Genomic DNA, 18874 nt, shown 5'->3' on the forward strand with positions numbered 1-18874 from the left:
CTAGTATTTTTGAATTTCTATTTAAACCCTGAACTATGTTCTATAATATGGCTTTTTTTTTTTTTTTTCAACTCAAATGTTTTATAATGTAAAGCAGGGTCAGAAATTTACGGTACTTTTCCATTAAGGTGCAATATTTGCCAACTAGATTTTTTTTTAAACCTTTGTACGGGAATTATCTTATTAAATGTATCCATGTTGTCTACTATACTACACTTTCTATTTCTTGTGTTTTAATGCATTTTTATAAACTAAGGAGTTATGCAACACATAATTATGCCACATATTCTGTCGATTAATGCTTTATTCAATGGTGTTGGATGAAGAAAGAGTCATTGCTCTGTTCTGGGGTCTTAGTATTGTAATCTCACACAGCCTGGCACTGCGGCTCGATGAACTCTCATATTTCGGTCACTCCGTGTCAAGGGCTGGAGGGTGACTTTCCCCTCTAAGAGGTCTGGGATGAATGCCATCAATAAAAGATGAGGCATATGCTGTGTCGCTTTGAGTCCATTGGATGATTTGATGTGATTTTCGAGCAGAATCACAGGACCGGTCCTCAGAGGACTCCTGTGAGTGAAGGCGCTAAGAAGATTGACAGATAGGCCGTACTGCATTGCTGCGGAGAGAAAGGACACTTAGGAACAGAACAATCCAATGTTGTTGGTGTTGCGTCTAAGTTAGGGTGAGTAATTATATATCGGCTAGTCATTTTTGCTGAACATTCAATGCAAAAATATATTAAATCACCATGTTTGTGAAGACTTTTTGAAGGATAGTCAATCGAATTAAATCATTTTATTTTCATTTGAGTTTTGATTTGGGCCAGAAATTGACATGGGATTGGGGCAAAAATGCAAACAAAACGGCCCCCAAATTCAAGATAACGGGACAAAAATACCAACTTTGCAGTGTATAGATGGCTATTGTTGATGCTAATAACATTTTATTGCTAACAATCTTTAGTAATTGGTTAAATTTAAGTATTTGGCATAGTAGACAACATGGATACATTTAACCCTTAAAGACCTAGAACATTTTTGGAGCACCACACATTTTTCTAACCCATTATAGCAGTCAGCATCAAGTGCCATATATCATTTTAAACAGGAGAACCTGAAGTTTCCATCTAGCTCATTTCTATTCCCAATTTTACATTCATTTTGTCTTGGAAAGGATGATTTTACCAGATTTAAGAAAAAACGGTAGCACATTTTTAGTGATTTTTTTTTTTTTATATTCAACTCAAACAAATCCTCCTGAAGTTTGGATTTTGTTCCTTTAGAAAGTTTTACTTGGATATTCTAGATATCCAGATGCAATTTTGACTACATGTAACAATCCCTAAGCAAATATAGCCATTTATTACAACATTATTATAGGCGATTTTTAGTGAAAAGTAGGTGTGTTTTTCAATTTACTGACAATAGATGTGTCCAAAAAAGTTAAGTTAAATAAATAGAAAACATTTTAATAGAACACTGAAGCAAAAGTGACATATATATAAACCAATCTGGGCATGAGGATGGGACTAAGCATCAACAATCATCCCTGTTTGGCTCGGAGAAACAAACCACATGGGTTTCTATGACGAATCAACGCTGATCAAAACCTGATGACGCAATCATATTCACTACGGAGCCTCTGAATGTCCAAACGCGTCCTCTTTACTGGACTTTTTAAAGCATACAAATTGGATTAGCGGTTCAAAAGTTATTAAACATTTAAGATCAATAGTTATTTTTAGCCGGCGACGGCTGTATAGGTCTTTAAGGGTTAATAAGCTAATTCCCTAACAAAGGTTTTAAAAAAATTCTAGTTGGCAAATATTGCACCTTAATTTCTGACCCTGCTTTACATTATAAAACATTTGAGTTGGAAAAAAATAAATGGCATATTATTGAACATAGTTCAGGGTTTAAATTTCTATCTACCGGTACATTTAAAAACGTTTTGAAGCACATAATTTGGCTTCTATATTATAATACGGCACATTCCAACCATGAATATCTAACCTTTTGATTTATTTAGGACACATCCCGCTGTGAATTTCTGCAAGTACTCTGTGTTCCTTCTTAGCTGTCACACGTGCATCAGTCCTGTCCACTGGTCGTGGTGTAAAGGGTGTAGAAAGCTATACTGTTTGCTCAAACCCCAAGAACAAGCGTAACATCTTTAGAGGTGTATAGTTTCAAAGGACCACAAGGTTTGTTTTGGTGCATCGGTAGCAGAAGCAGAGCACAGAACGATCCGGTTACTGAATCTCGGATGGTGACTGGATGAAAGACCACTGATGTGACTTTGAAGTCTCATTTTCCTCCTCTGAGCCCTTCATCAAACTTCCTCCCACTCCACACACACACACACACACACACACACACACACACACACACACACACACACACACACATCAACAAACATCGACTTTGTAACACATTGCCCTTTGTGTTAGCTAATTAGAAGATCTCATTACTCAGGAACAGAAGCAAGACCTTTTTTCTTTTCTTTTTTCTTTTTTTGGCCAAATTTGCTCTGGCCTGAAATTTTAATTGTATCTATCAAAAATAAATAATATATAGCCCTATATATATTATTAATGTATGAAATGCCTAAGAAGTCATAAAAAAATATAATAAATAAATATAAAAAATTAAATATTAGATTTTTTTCTCATACCTAAAACTATTGTATTTTAATTTATTTAGGTATTTGTTTATTTAGTTAATTATTTTATGCAATTGCGTTACCTTTACATGCATTCATACTTGTGCACACTGTTTCGCCCTTTTTTATGGTTACACTTTTTATGGTGTACTTACAGTGTAATTATACATTTACGTATTGAGTAATATCAGTTAACAACATGTACTGTACATACTATAGGGTAGGGTTAGGAATAGGGTTTGGTTTAGGGTTAGTTGCCTTTAATTATGCTTCAAGTTCATGTATTATGTAACAAGTACACTGTAAAATAAAGTGTTACCCCTTTTTTTTTTTACCCAAAGTAGTCTAAACTCCTTCACATCACATTGTAGTTGGTCTTTGTAATAACTAGTAATGACCTGATGTGTCCTGGTCCTGCATCTCAAGCGTCTGCAGTGAAGAGACACATTTATAGGGTTAGTACAGAGTCCAATGTCACTTTGTTTCTTTAAAGGGGTGGTATAATGCCCCTTTCACATGATGTAAAATAAGTCTCTGATGTCCCCAGAGTGTGTATGTGAAGTTTTAGCTCAAAATACCCCACAGATATTTTTATATATCATGTTAAAATTGTCACTTTTTGAGGGTGAGCAAAAACGCACCGTTTTTGTGTCTGTCCCTTTAAATGCAAATGAGCTGCTGCTCCCGGCACAGGGGGCGGAGCTTCAAGAGCCTGTGTCCTTTTACCTCACACACACACACTGAACATTTCAAAAACTTTTATCCTTTTTGTTCAAACCGAAGTCAGACAATAATGGAGAGACTCAAGAAGAAGTGACAACATGTAGAAGCAACAGGACATTTCTGAATGGTTAGTTTGTAAATTTATGTATCTTATGTGTATTAATCTTCTAGTCATTGATTAGCATATTCTGTCTTGATAATCAAATCATGTTCCGGGGGGCGGGGTTTATGTAAATTTTAGGGTTAACCCGGGAGGAATGTCGTGTAGTTCCTACCAGCTGTTTGTTGTAGTCTTTAAAGGATTAGTTCACCTCAAAATTAAAATATCCTAATAATTTACTCACCCCAATGCCATCCAAGATTAATTTTTTTGAGGAAAACATTTCTGGATTTTTCTTAAAAAAATGGCAAACGTTTTGAAGTCCAAATAAATATTATCTAGCGAAACAATAGGTCATTTAAAAAAAAAATATATATATATATATATTAGGGGTGTGCAAAGCAGCCGATATTTGTATCTGTATTTGTATTTGTTGAGGGGGGAAAAGTATTTGTATTTGTATTCGAGTAAAATTCAAAATAGGCGTAAAAAAAGAAAAATAAATTCGTTACACTTCTAATTTACGTTATAGTGTAAGTATTCTTTAATTATATACATTCTAATAATGATGGATATGCAATATTGGTTGATATTTTTCCATAAATCCAGCAATGAAACAAGGAACGTCATTGAAAAGAAAATAACGTAACAGCCTTTACCTCATCCATGGTTAAAACAACTAATAAAATACCATTGTGAACATTATGAAGCCTACATCTTGCTGTCTGCAAAAGACTGAGTAACTTAAACGTACCATATAACTCCCACACATGCATACAATTCGACACAACTAACGTTACACACGCATTTTTAACCGAACGTAAACGTTACTCTGTAAACAGCCTATTGTCTAAATTACCGCGCTAAACAGCTGACGTTACGTAAACAGAGCGAACATGAGAGCACCCGAGTCCAGACGTCAATAATGCAGCGTAATGGAATAATCTCCCGATCAAACTCCGCTTCTCGACAGTTATAAACTGCCTCAGGAACCCAGTTAAGGTACAAAAATCTATTCAACAAAAATAGTGATGGAGTTAAGTGTTTTTTCGCTCAGCCGAGCCCTCTCTGTTGCAGTGTGGAGCAGCCTGCGTCCGTCACTCACTCACTCACTCACTCACTCACTCACTCATCCGGGCGTCGTGCAACTGCGGTCTCATGAGGAAACGCAGCTTTTTGATATAAAGTTTTTCCTACCCCCGAATACAAATATTTTTTACAGTATTTGTTCGAAATAAGTATTTGTAAAAAACACGTTATTTGTGCCTTTCCGAATACCGTATTCGGGTTCGGCTCCACCCCTAATATATATATATATATACTTTTGTTACAAATAAACTACAATTGTTCGGATTGAGCTGATCTGCAACCCGCCGAGAACTACGTCATCACGTTGAAAGGTCACGCTCGATGGCGCCGGCGGAAGTACAAATAGTTTACAGTATTTATATATAGAAATATAGTTTACAAAGCGACTGTGCGAAGACTAAGACAAACTCCCTTCAACTTCAAAATCGTCTGCCATCCTTGTTGTACCTTTTTCTGTAAATTATTAGGAAATTTTCATTTTGAGGTGAACTAATCGTTTAAAAAACGAGTTCTTTAAAAGAAAATATCTCCCTTTGCTTTGACCTTTGAGCGTTGTAACTTTGCAGATGATCAAACCGCAACATTACACACCAACTAAAGTTAGAAAAGTGAAATCATAATCAACCACCCCTTTAAAAAAAAAATCAGCTTTTTATACTGTATATGCATCACCTCAAATAACTTTTCAACTGTATGGCTTGTGATGTTCACAGGCTTGTCCTCGGAGGAATTGAAGCACTGTCTTTAATTAGAAACCGTGTAAAGAGAGCACAGTTCGTCTATGAGGCTCTGGATTAGCGTTGGGCTTTTCACTGGAGGGTCAGTGGTGTGATCGTCTAACCCTTCACTGTATTTAGCTTAATCTCATCCTGATGGCTAAAGAGATTTGTCCTTTGACCTTTCTGATGTAACCTTTTCCAGGGCATATCCCTGGGAAATATGTGAGGTCAGAGGTATCAGTGTCATAACACAAGTTTATGGGGCTTTGAGCATCAGATAATGTTGAACCATGCAACATCCGATGTGTGTGTGGATTTGATCCTCTATTCTTTGGCTGCTTTTTTGACTGCCGATATGATTCTTGTGGGCGATATAGTTACATTTGTCTCAATATTTTTCAGCCGTTTGATGCTGTTCAGTATCTCGATATTGGTGTATTTGCTCTGAAACTGTATTAAACTAAGATTATTTAGCCTTTTTATTAGTTTGTAGCCAAATATATTCAAAATATGTAATGCTTATGAATGTCGAATAATTATGTTGTCCATCAAATTGGACATCAGCAAATGACATGATCAATAAGTCATGACAACATATGTTTTTACATTAATTAACTAATCAAAATAAGTTCATATAACCTTTTTTTTATGAGATTCAACTTTTTTTGAAGTCAGTTTAATGTAATTTAAGTTGAAATGACTTACACAGCTATAGTTTTTTGTTTGTGTGTGTGTGTGTGTGTGTGTGTGTGTGTGTGTGTGTGTGTGTGTGTGTGTGTGTGTGTGTGTGTGTGTGTGTGTGTGTGTGTGTGTGTGTGTGTGTGTGTTTTATGAGATTCAACTTTTTTGAAGTCAGTTTAATGTAATTTAAGTTGAAATGACTTGCACAGCTAAGTTGATTGTAGTTTTTGTGTGTGTGTGTGTGTGTGTGTGTGTGTGTGCACGCTCGTGTGTGTGCGCTCGTGTGTGTGCGCTCGTGTGTGTGCGCTCGTGTGTGTGCGCTCGTGTGTGTGTGCTCGTGTGTGTGCGCTCGTGTGTGTGTGTGTGTGTGTGTGTGTGTGTTTTATGAGATTCAACTTTTTTGAAGTCAGTTTAATGTAATTTAAGTTGAAATGACTTGCACAGCTAAGTTGATTGTAGTTTTTGTGTGTGTGTGTGTGTGTGTGTGCTTGTTTTTTTTAATAAGATTACTTTTTTTGAAGTCAGTTAAGTTGAAATGACTTACACAGCTATAGTTTTTTGTTGTTGTTGTGTGTATGTGTGTGTGTTGTGTGTATGTGTGTGTGTGTGCGCTCGTGTGTGTGCGCTCGTGTGTGTGCGCTCGTGTGTGTGCGCTCGTGTGTGTGTGTGTGTGTGTGTGTGTGTGTGTGTGTGTGTGTGTGTGTGTGTGTGTGTGTGCGCTCGTGTGTGTGTGTGTAGATTTTGGTTGCAACACCTCATGCTGAAATTGAGATTCAAAAATGCATCTCTTTACACATCATGCCACAAATGCTAAATATATACACTTGGCAGCCTAAAAATTGCCACCGTAAAACACACACAGTGTGAATATGATCTGTTACTGGAGTCAGTCCAGTTTGCTTTGTGTTGATTATCCTGAGAATCTTATCATATCCGGATATCGTCTTCATTTTACCATACTCTAAAAACCTAAGTGCATTGTTTATTTGTAAAAAGCATGCTGGGGGTGTAAAATAATTTTTCATTTTTTATTCTCTTCTGTGTGTTACTGAAGATAGAAAAAAAAGCATGAGAACTGCGCTGAGAGGATTTTACTCTCCAAAAAAAAAAAAAAAAAATCCACTTAACATAAGCGCCTGTAAGTCGCATTTTCATGCAAATCAGAGTATGGCTTTCAGGACCCTTTCACCTTTGCATATATCCAGACTAGAATAGATTAAAGAGCCTGTCCTTAAGGAAACGCTGTCTAGTTGGAAATGAACCAAAACCAGGGCAGGTCTCCAAGGGAGGGAACATTCCTCAAACATTCTTCAAGGGTTGTGCGTTCCTACGTCGGGTCACTTAGCACGGCATCCTACCCAGACATGGTGCAATAAAGTGACTAAATAAAAGATATTTCTTCCTTGTTCCTCTGAGTTTTTGTCTTAACCAATGCCATGAGTGACACGAGTTTCCATTTCTGCAACGTCATGAAATCTCATTGGCCTAAATCCTGTACATACCTCAGACCCCAGAGGGTTAAACATCAGATAATTCAATTATTGCTAACAAACTTGAGTATTGTATGCGCTTACGCACTAGAGAAAGCTCTGACAGAGCATTTGATGGATATTAATGTTTAAGTATGTGGATTTTCTCAGGTTTTGTTCATGATGGAGTGTCTCTTTCCTCCACATCCTTACGACACACACCATTCCCATTGGATCCGTGGATTTTGTAGTGACTTTAATGGCATCTTTAGAGTGTTACTTTGGGAACGATAACAGTTTAAAGTTGCTCTTGAGAAAAATTGTGTCATCTCCATCTTTAAGAAGAGATGTGTTTAAAGTCAACAGAAATTTCTAAAATTAATGTCAGTGTTTGTTTGCTCAGAGTGTTTATTTTGTTTCATAGAGTTATGCGATATACATATATATATATATATATATATATATATATATATATATATATATATATATATATATATGTATATGTATCGCGATTAATCGCATCCAAAATAAAAGTTTGTGTTTACATAATATATGTGTGTGTATTGTGTATAATTATTTTGTATATATAAATACACACACATGCATGTATATACTTGAGAAATATTTGCATTTATATACTGCAAATATATTTTTATATGATTTATATTATATATAAATATTTTATATATAAATAACACCTTTTCTGAAATATATAAATGTATGTGTGTGTATTTATATATACAAAATAATTATACACAATACACACACAGATATTATGTAAACAAACTTTTATTTTGGATTCGATTAATCGCGATTAATCGTTTACAGCCCTAAAATATTTATACATAATTTATATTATACACTCTAAAAAATGCTGGGTTTTTTCAACCCAATTTTGGGTAAAATATGGACAAACCCAGCCGTTGGGTAAAATTTTGTCCATATTTTACCCAAAATTGGGTTGAAACAACCCAGCATTTTTTAGAGTGTATATAAATAGAACTATATAATATATAAATAACACATTGTTCTTAAATATATACATGCATATGTGTTTATTTATATATACAAAATAATTATACGTAGTACACATACATATATTATTTAAACACAAACTTTTATTTTGGATGCGATTAATCACGATTAATCGTTGCCCATCCCTTATATATATATATATATGGATGAGCTCATGGATTTTATTTATTTAATCAAGTTTTGTAAATGCATTAATTCAGTTATGGAGCTAGAATAGTCTAAAAATTAATGTATTTACAAAAATAAAACCCATGAGCTCATCCATAAGGTTTATATTTTTGCAAACAGAAATTCACATAACTCACATATTCAAAATATGATACAACCGAAATAAGATATTCATAAATGCATAAGAATATTTGCAACTTTCTGAATGTTTCTATCTATATGATGAATTGATTGTTTAAACTGCATCCTCGTGTGTGTGTGCGGCTCTATATATTGTAAATGCATTAATTGTGAAAATATTTTAGCATCTTTATGAAATCTTTTTTTTTTTTTAAATCCTCATCCAGTATTCGCAAAAGTCTTGGAAATTCATTAGTCTAAAAAGTGTGGGAAGCATGTGTTTGTATTGTAAATCTATACTGTTGTTTTTTAACATACCAATACTCTTATGTTCACCAATAATCTCAACAAATACAGGAAGACTGCGTTCACAGAGCAGCTGTTTGCTTAAGCCGAGTTATGAAGCATCGCCCTGAGCTCGTACTATAGAGATCAATACGCTTCTGGTGGAGAGTAACCGGAGCTGCCGTCAGGCGCTATAATGGGATCAAGACTGGGGCTGAAATGGCAGGTGAAACACCAGTCACATTGTTCTCTCGGTCATTCAATCCGTCTCTCTGCCTCTCCTCCACCGTCTGGACGCTGCAATTCAATTGTAATAGATTTTCAGGGGAAGCTAATGGAGAGCCGGCCTATTAGGACGGGTTTTTCCTCCTGATGGCCTCGTCGTTTTCCGGTAAACCAGGCGATGAAGCGCATAAAAAGGCCCATAAACGCTGTTGTGCTGTCTCTCTGTACACGAGATTAATGAATGACATTTATCAACTTTTCATAACGCGTTGCTAAAACCTAGTGAGCTGCCTACGTAGGCAGCATTTAAAGGGGTCATGAAGAAGTGTTTCAAACATTGGCTAAATAAAAGGCAGCTTCATTTTCAAACGATTAATCGCATCCAAAATAAAAATTTGTGTTTACATAATATATGTGTGTGTACTGTGTATAATTATTTTGTATATATAAATACACACACATGTATTTGAGAAATATTTGCATTTATATACTGCATATATATTTTTTAGGGCTGTCAAAAGATGAATCGCGATTAATCGCATCCAAAATAAAAGTTTGTGTTTACATAATATACGTGTGTGTGTACTGTGTATAATTGTTTATATATATATAAAAACACACACAAACAATCATGTATACATTTAAGAAAAATAGGTTATATTTATATATAAAATATTTATATATAACATAAATTATATAAATGTATATAAATGCAAATATTTCTTAAATATATACATAAATTTGTGTGTATTTATACATAATAATTATACACAGTACACACACATATATTATGCAAACACAAACTTTTATTTTGTATGCGATAAATCGCGATTAATCTTTTGACAGCCCTAATATTTTTATATTATATAGAAATATAAATATTTTATTTATAAATAACACATTTTCTTAAATATATACATGCATGTGTGTATATTTTTATATATATACAAAATAATTATACACAGTACACACATATTATTAGGAAACACAAACTTTTATTTTTGGATGCGATTAATCGTTTCACATTCTTTGTTTAGAATGCTTTAAATTATTTTTTATTTGATATGTGTGTGTGCTTTTAGATATTTTTAGTGCAACAAAAGTAAAAATCCCATTCATTTTCTCCATAGGGGAATTGATTTTGAACTATAACTTTTAAACTGTTAAAGACAGACCTACTGTGAGCTACAAGGTTGTTAATCGATCGTATATGCTTTTGATGAAGCAATCAGGCCACATTATTGTTAACATTTGCTTTTAAATAATCTCCTTTAACACTGGATTTCCTGGTAAAAAAAACAACAACATGATTCCGCTTCGAAATCTCCACCAATCAGAGAATCAGAACAGAAAATTGTGCCAAAATGCCCCCCCCCCCCCCCCCCCACTATTATTATTGTTATTATCACTTATTTATGCGTTTATAAACAAAAGAAATTTTATGTATTATTATTTTTACTTTTTCTTTCACCCTGAATGTATAGTAAAAATATATAAATAAATCACAAAAAAAATTGCCACACTCAACCACACCGAATTACAGTCTCTACACTCTCAAACGATTTAAATATTTGTAGATGCATATTTTGCATTAAACGTTTCTATAAATATAGACAAATATATGGGATTGTTGTCATTAAGTCATTAAGTGCAAGTTTGGTTTGTTTTTTTTCATTGCAAAATGTAAATATATTATCGCCCAGCTCTTCATATTAAGTTGTATATACAAGTATGTATACATGTATATAAGGCATGAAAATATTAATTTATATATAATAATCATTCATTAACATAGTGATTTTCTCCTTTGAAACAATGTGTATTGTGAAAAGTGCTATATACCATTTGACTTTATTACATACACAGTCTTGTATATTTTACTTTCTGTCCCATTTTCAAGCACTTTTCAAGTTTGGGTCCCACTTTAGATTAGGGTCCAATTCTCACTATTAATAACTACGATTTTTCCCTCCATAAACTCCTAATTACTGCATATTAATAGTTAGTAAGGTTATTAAGTTTAGGTATTGGATAGGATTAAGGGAAGTAGAATATTGTCATGCAGAATAAAGCATTAATATGCTTTATAAGTACTAATAAACAGTCAATATCCTAGCTAATAAGCAACTAGTTAATAGTGAGAATTGGACCGTAAATTACAGTGTTACCAAAGTTTGTAATGTGATGTGATTTCTGGTTGGTTGGTTGATTCCTGGCTTTTGACTCTTTAACAAAAAATCCTTATGGGAAAAAAAAAAAAAATTAATGGGAAAAATTCTTGCTGTAAACGTGTCCTGCGAGTCTCTGAAAGCATTGAATTACTTAATTTTTCCGCCACCTAACACCTCCGAGCTTTTGATTGAAGCACGGCTTCCATAAGACACTCGGGAAGAAACGACGGGAGGCAGGAGAAAGACGCGAGATCCTCGTAATTGATTAATATTGGGTCAATTGGTGCAAAAAAAAAAACCTTCACCCCCCCTGGAGAAGCGGAGCTCGAGGTCACAGACTTTAGGAGTCTGCTGTAATTGGATTTCAAATCTCATGAAGGCTTTCCTATTTGTGTTATTAATTGAAAGAGCTTAATGACCCTTTTTTTTTCTTTTTTTCTTGCCATCGGTGGCTGTGGAAGTATTCGTGAGGTCATATTGGTGCCGAGGTACCCATCCTGTGAGGTCAAAGGTCATGTTTTCACTCACATGTGCCTCACAGCATTCCACTGCAGTTTTTATGACCTCCTCATAAATCAATCACGTTTCTGGCTCTGTTAACCTCCAGAGACACTTCCTCCTGCAGATCTCGTTTCTGGCCTATAGAAGTGTGCAGAATAAACCTCTATACAATCAAGCATTGTTAAAGATTCACTTCTTTTACATTTTTTTAGTTTCATAGGCTTGAATCTTAAAGGAGTAGTTCGCACAAAAATGAAAAAAAAATTTTTTTTCATATACTCGCCTTCCTGTTGTTTCAAACTAAATATTATTGTACGACTTTTGTTCGTTCAATTTGCAACTGTGATACAGAAATGCATTAAATATTTTCACAATTTTTTTGCTGGCAATTAAAATTCAAGCAATTTTGGAAAATATATATTTTTTTACTAGTTTTACTTTTAAACTGTATCATCATCCCACTCTAATTCGCACATATAAGGTCATTCATATTCAATATTCATATGCAAATACATATTAGTGTTATTTTAGTATAGTATTTGGTTATTATAGAAATGTTGCCTTTTGCCACTATCTAAAATAAAATAAGTTGTTTTATAAATTTTATTTTATTTCTGTGAATGGTTATTTTATTTCAAGTAATGAAAATATATCTTATGGTTTTTGTTGTAGTTAACAATATTAACCCTGGTACATACAGTACATGTTAAATGTTTAATGTTTCACGTGTTTCGTACATGATGTTATGATTTTTTTGTTGTTGTTCAAACTGAGTCATTTATATCCGTGTGTGTGGGTGTGTGTGTGTATATGTTTTAAAATCCATAACACATCTCTGTTTGTTCTTGTTATAGGTATGGAAAAATCGTATCAACCAAGGCCATCTTAGACAAAACCACAAACAAATGCAAAGGTATGTATGTTCATATTCTGCCCTCTAATGTGTGTGGCTCAAAATCTGTGCAGTTTACGGTTTTGCCCTAAAATGTGATTTCATATTCCTCTGAGAGCTGCTTATTGTATTAATGTGCACACCAACTTTCAATTCAAATAATAAAAAAAAGCTTTATATGGCTGAGATAATGAGAGAACACAGTGCAACAGTGTGGTGATAATTAGTAAAATCCCATTAATTTTCTCCATGGAGAAACTGATTTTTAAATGGTTAGTTCTCCCAAAAATGATAATTCTGTCATTATTTACTCAGCCTCATGTCGTTCCGAACCCGTGAGACTTTCGTTCATCTTCAGAACACAAATTAAGATTTTTTTTTAATGAAATCTAAGAGCTTTCTGTCCCTTCATTGACTAAGGTCTATTGCAAGAACTAAAATGCATTTAAAGATACAATATGTAAGTTTTTTCACCGCTAGGGGTCGCTAACCTCTTACAATAACAAAGGCGTAGGTTTTGATGACGCGTAATTTTCTGCGGAATTATGGAACTTGTCGTCATGCTTCATTCTACCGAATTACCCGCACGTGCTGAATTAATACTCACACGTCAGTTTATTAGACGAATGAAACTTGTGAGGTAACTCTCACTCGCTCTACACTATTACACTAAACTGCATTTGAGTAAGTTATAATGTTATTCTATGTGTTAGTTTGTTGGCTATATGAGATTAGCAGTAATCTAGATCAACATTCGAATATCATACTGATCATATTCTGACATTTCATCATGTTCATGTTTTATAACATTGATTAGTTTTATGTACATTTCCTCACCTGTCTAATAAAGTACATGCAAGAGCTCTGTCAAGTCGAAGTTTGTCGCGGACGCTAGCTCTCGGCATCGCCACGCTGATATTGATCCTCGTTTTAGTTCTCCTTTTTCTCCTAAGTCTGCTCGCCATGGTCCATAATAGGGCTGCACGATATGAGGAAAAGCTGTGATGTGCGATAACATTGTTTAATATTGCGATGACGATATGACTTGCGATAAATGTGATTGTTAACTATACTGTTCCCATGTCTTAGTGCTTTAATAGGTTTTTTGCGTGATGGGTCAAACGTTTATTACCTGCCTGGTTCAGAATATACGATTTTAGCGCGATTTTGGCACGATCCGTTTGACGTATGGGTGTCAAGGAGATTCGTAATAACGACAACGGGCGTCGGGACGCAAGATTCGATCGTTTCATCACGTATAGCGTGTCATAGTGGGCGACAACCTACCTTGCGTCTGCGATGCTTCACGACAGAAAGACTTTAGCATGTTTAATTCTTTAACGGTCCTCCACGACGGGTTGAATATGTGAGCGAGGCGAGACGTGAGTAAGTGCAACAGTGAGTGTGTGTGTGCGCCAGTGAGCGTGTGTGTGTGTGTGTGTGTGTGTGTGTGTGTGTGTGTGTGTGTGTGTGTGTGTGTGTGTGTGTGTGCGTGTGTGCGTGTGTGCGTGCGTGCGTGCGTGCGTGCGTGCGTGCGTGCGTGCGTGCGTGCGTGCGTGCGTGCGTGAGTGAGCGAGGGACAGTGAGTGAGCGAGGGACAGTGAGTGTGTGTGTTTGTGTGTCTGTGCGTGCGAGTGAATGTTTGCGAGTGAATGTGTGTGTGTGACGGCCAGGATGACTGGTCGGAAAGCAACGTGTTGTCTGACATGTTTCTTGTCCACGACAAGATTTTAGGAGTCAAAAACGTGTAAGTTAGTGCTAATCTGAACCAGGCATTATTCATCGTGTCAGGCTGTCTGTTGCGATGTGTTCATCGCGGGAGTTCATATCGTGATGACGATGAAAATACGATGTATCGTTCAGCCCTAGTCCATAATGTTTGAACGAAATAACAACAGCGTGCCACTAGACGTTATGCACTACGCAGTTGTCCACGTCTGTCGCCATGGTTACTATGGCAGTAAATGGTTACTATGAGCGGAAACCAGGGATAACGCAGATATTGCCAGTGACAAGTGAACAGGGATTCCGGGACGGCTAATTATTTAAAATGGGAATTTCTCTGAAATTAACAATCTTTGGGAACTTTTGAATTGTGAGTTCACAACTGCAGGAAATATCACTGTGCAAGTGATTTTTTTATATTTTATTACAAAATTCTTACATATTGTACCTTTAAAGTGCATCTTCTACACTTAAATGTAAACATAAAATAAAAACACATTGCATTATATTACATTCCAGTGTTAATTCATTTGATATTGCCAGCAAAATCATCGCAGTAGTGTGTGTGCAAATGTGTAATGCGACGTGTGTGTTTACGCCCTGCTGTCGTGGGTGTATCGGGAAGCAGATACGCAGTCAGTCTGTCGCTGCTTCCCAGACCCCTCGCTGTTATTCCTGTCCTGGCCTCGCTGTCTTGACTGAGGCCTGTGGGGTTTGTTCCAGGATCTGGCTGGGTTCCTGGGCTTGGCACCTCGGGGCACGCCTGCCCTGGAGCATGTGGCTTAGTCACAGCGCTGTGGATTATTTATGTGCTGAGTAATTTCAGTCAGGCCCGAGGAGGGTGTTGATGGACCGGCTTCACGTCTTAGTTTCCTGTCGTCCAGCCCTTCTCAACCCCGCAGGAATTTTAAAGAAGCCGGATGGAAAAAGTTAACCCCCGAGTATCCCTGTGATGCACTAATGCAAATGATCTAAACCCAACCCATAATCTAACCAACCAGTGAAGCCCGACTTTCACTTTCACATCAAACTGCTAAACAATAAGCTCATTGTATACTTGCAATATTTTCGACGTGATTTAGCGGGAAGTGTAAAAATACGCTTTTCATTTGACTAAAGATCATGTCATTACATTAATTTCACAACCACTAGTTTCACATTTAAGTTGATTGACCCTGTAAAGACGTGGAATAATAACCTAATAATCATATTTTTTTATATGGAACAGTTTATTGAACCTTAAAATATTTTGAGAAATCGAAGTTTCAATATATCATATTTGATACATCAGACTTTTATGGCTCATTAGTATGATGTAGTGAGAATATGGAGCTCATACTTGAGAAGGAAAAACTTAATTTTATTCTAACTGAGCAAAACTGTGCAATTTGGTGCAAATACTGATATTTATATGGATAAAAATATTGCTTGTAATGTAAATCAATGAGATTTTGACATCGGACTGCTTGCATAAAATGCATATAAATATCAGTCGTCACCATATATCTCCCAGTATTACTAATATGTTTTAGTAAGATTATATTTAAAAAGCTGTTTTATGACCAAAGCTCTGTAGTTTTTTTAACACCTGTGCAATGCAATACTATGATGATTGAGAGAATTTAAAAATAAATGTTTCTCAAAAGCCTGATCATATTCGAGACTCACATTTTAACAGATGAACATTTTTACAATTATACTAATCAGTATGACAACAAAAGATAAGCATCAATTTGAGGACAAAAGGCATGTAGTAGATTTTTCAGCAACGTTTTGATCATGTTGATCATTTAGAGGCCTTAGAAATTCATGTATCAAATATGATTCAAAAGCTTTATATGCTTCATTATCTATAAGAAGAAGATAAATGTGTCAATTTATGCTTTTCTGAAAGATATGACCGAGGGGTTAAAGTTGATTAGCTATTTTATTTTTTATTTTACTTTACTTTTTTCCACGAATCAGTTCAAAGTGTCAGTTTCAGTGAATCATTTTGAACCTGATTCAATGAATCATTTGTAACATCACTTAACATTGCTCAAGAAGGCTCTCCATTTTTCATACATTAAAATGTTTTAGTAAAAAATATATATTTAGGAAAACATTGCTGTTTATTTCTCTGTGTTAGATTGACCAATATAAATGTGTTTATATTTATAAATTAGGGGTGTGCCAAAAAAATCGATTCACAGAAGAATCTAGATTCTCATTGGCAACGATTCAGAATCGATCTGAAATGTCCAAGAATCGATTTAATAAATAAATAAAATCAGCTGGCTGTTCGCCTCCATTTTTGTAACTAGCCTATACGGGACGTGAGCGGCAAATCACTAAAACAAAAAGAAAGCAAATGGATGAGAGGGAGATCGTTCGTTCCTACCATTTGCATGTGTTTTAAGTCCTGCCAGTTTAACAGGGCGCGCTTGACAGGGCATAAGAACGAGCAGAGAGAGCCGGCCGCGCGCGCGCACTCACCCGAGCGCTGTCTGCTCTCTCTCTCTCTCCCTCGCGCATATGAATCAAAATCAATTAATACGATGGTGTCGGGAAAAAAACTCTCCAGTGATGAAATGGTTTCTGTGTTGACAAATCTTGTGCGATATCCTAAACTGCCGAATGCATTGCTTGTTTTTTCTGTTTACATTTCATTGTGAATGCTGCTACGTCAGAGCGGCCAAAGCGTCAACAAGATTCCCCGTACTTTTTGACAAGCGTCCTTGACAGGGCGGCCATAGCTTTTTTGCAGCTCAAGTCGGCGGCGGTGTGAAATCAGCCGCCAGCTGCAGACCAACGCACACTGCAGTGCTTCACGAAACTCCCTGCCAACTCCGAGAGGGCAAAAAAAAAAAAAAAAAAAAAAAAAAAAAACTCGGTCTATTGCTTCATCGCCAGGTAGCTTAGGGGTAGGACTATTATTCATTTTGAAAGAAGCACTTTATTTTCATAACTTGTTATTCTTTAAGTTACTGTGTCTGACTGAGAAATATAGATGTTTTTTTTGTCTTCATAGGTTGTGTTCTACATGATATTTGTGGTAAACTGCATCTATTTTCAACCATTTTGTATTATGAAGAAGCACTTTTGTTTTGTTCCAACTTATTTTATAGCTAGATACAAATGAGTAGCAATTGAGAACCAGACAATGTTTTTGATAAAAGGCACTTCCCTGAGAATTGAACTTAATAAATGTGAAAAAGACACTTTAAAGTCTCCGTTTGTCATTCTGTATAGCAAAGCAGATGAGAGTAGATCATGATCAGAAACCCGATTAGAAATCATTATGGATAAAATCGAATCGAATCGTTTTGAATCGAAAATCTTTTTGAATCGAAAATCGATTTTGAATCGAATCGTGGCCTCAAGAATCGGAATGGAATCGAATCGTGAGATGGTAAAAGATTCCCACCCCTATTATAAATGTATTTAACTTCTTGCATTACACATTTTTAATCTACTTACACTACAGTTTTGCTAAAATGTTGGTTCCTCTGATTAAAAAAAACACTCTTTTATGCAATTTCAAAGCTTAAAAGAGTTTTAAATCAGATTTGCTAAACACCATGTGTTTTCTCTTACATCTAAACGATTTGATCTGATATGAAATGATGTCCGTAGCAGAAGGATCATACCCGTGGCTGCGTTTAGTGAGTGTTTCTCTGTCCTGTACGTCACACATATATTTGAGCTATTAGTCAGGATGTTCTGTGCTGGCTGTGTTTGTGGTTTGACCTGTTCGCTGATTAAATATAGGGACGGTCTGAAGGGAGGAGCTGAACGTAAGGACTTATCTCGGATCAGCTTCCTCGTGTCCATTTAATTGTTCTCATTAGAGGAAGCAAACACTGATAGTGCAGCGGTTTTCTCACTCTGGGCTCGGTGATAGATTACTCACAACACACTTACTCACAGATAAGATGCTCTCTTGAACCCGCCTGCCCTTAAAGTGGCAACTGCTGATGTTTTCAGCCACGCTTTGCACACGCAGGTCCTGTGTCCGTTGGCGTTTTGTGCGTTAAAAACGTAAATACCCATCAAATGCTGTCATTTAAGATCTTTTGCAAGCATCTTTAATTTCTGGTGAATTGCATCACTTTTCCTGTAAATTACATAATTTCTTGTCACAATTTTCTTTAAATTTTTAGTAACGGAGTTGCACCTTCCCAAAACGTTTCGTGAAATTACATTTTACATGAATAAATGTGCACTAAATCGATTTATGTTTTTCTGGATGATATGACTGAGGGATTAAAGTTGAATAGCTAATTAAATAGGCAAAAACAACATCTTATTTCATGAATAAGAACGCT

General features: G+C 35.7%; 1 protein-coding gene across 3 annotated transcripts in view; it reads left to right on the top strand.

Moving 5' to 3' along the window:
• rbms1b (RNA binding motif, single stranded interacting protein 1b) overlaps window positions 1–18874 on the top strand; it is a 91182-nt gene that overhangs the window by 33240 nt on the left and 39068 nt on the right. For all 3 annotated transcript variants that reach the window (XM_079618661.1, XM_079618662.1, XM_079618663.1), the window contains exon 3: window positions 12805–12863. In XM_079618661.1, coding sequence (XP_079474787.1) covers window positions 12805–12863 — 59 coding nt within the window. The remainder of the gene's footprint in view (window positions 1–12804; window positions 12864–18874) is intronic.

This window comes from Phoxinus phoxinus, assembly GCF_949152265.1.
Source record: "Phoxinus phoxinus genome assembly, chromosome: 7".
In the NCBI taxonomy this organism is placed as follows: domain Eukaryota; kingdom Metazoa; phylum Chordata; class Actinopteri; order Cypriniformes; family Leuciscidae; genus Phoxinus; species Phoxinus phoxinus.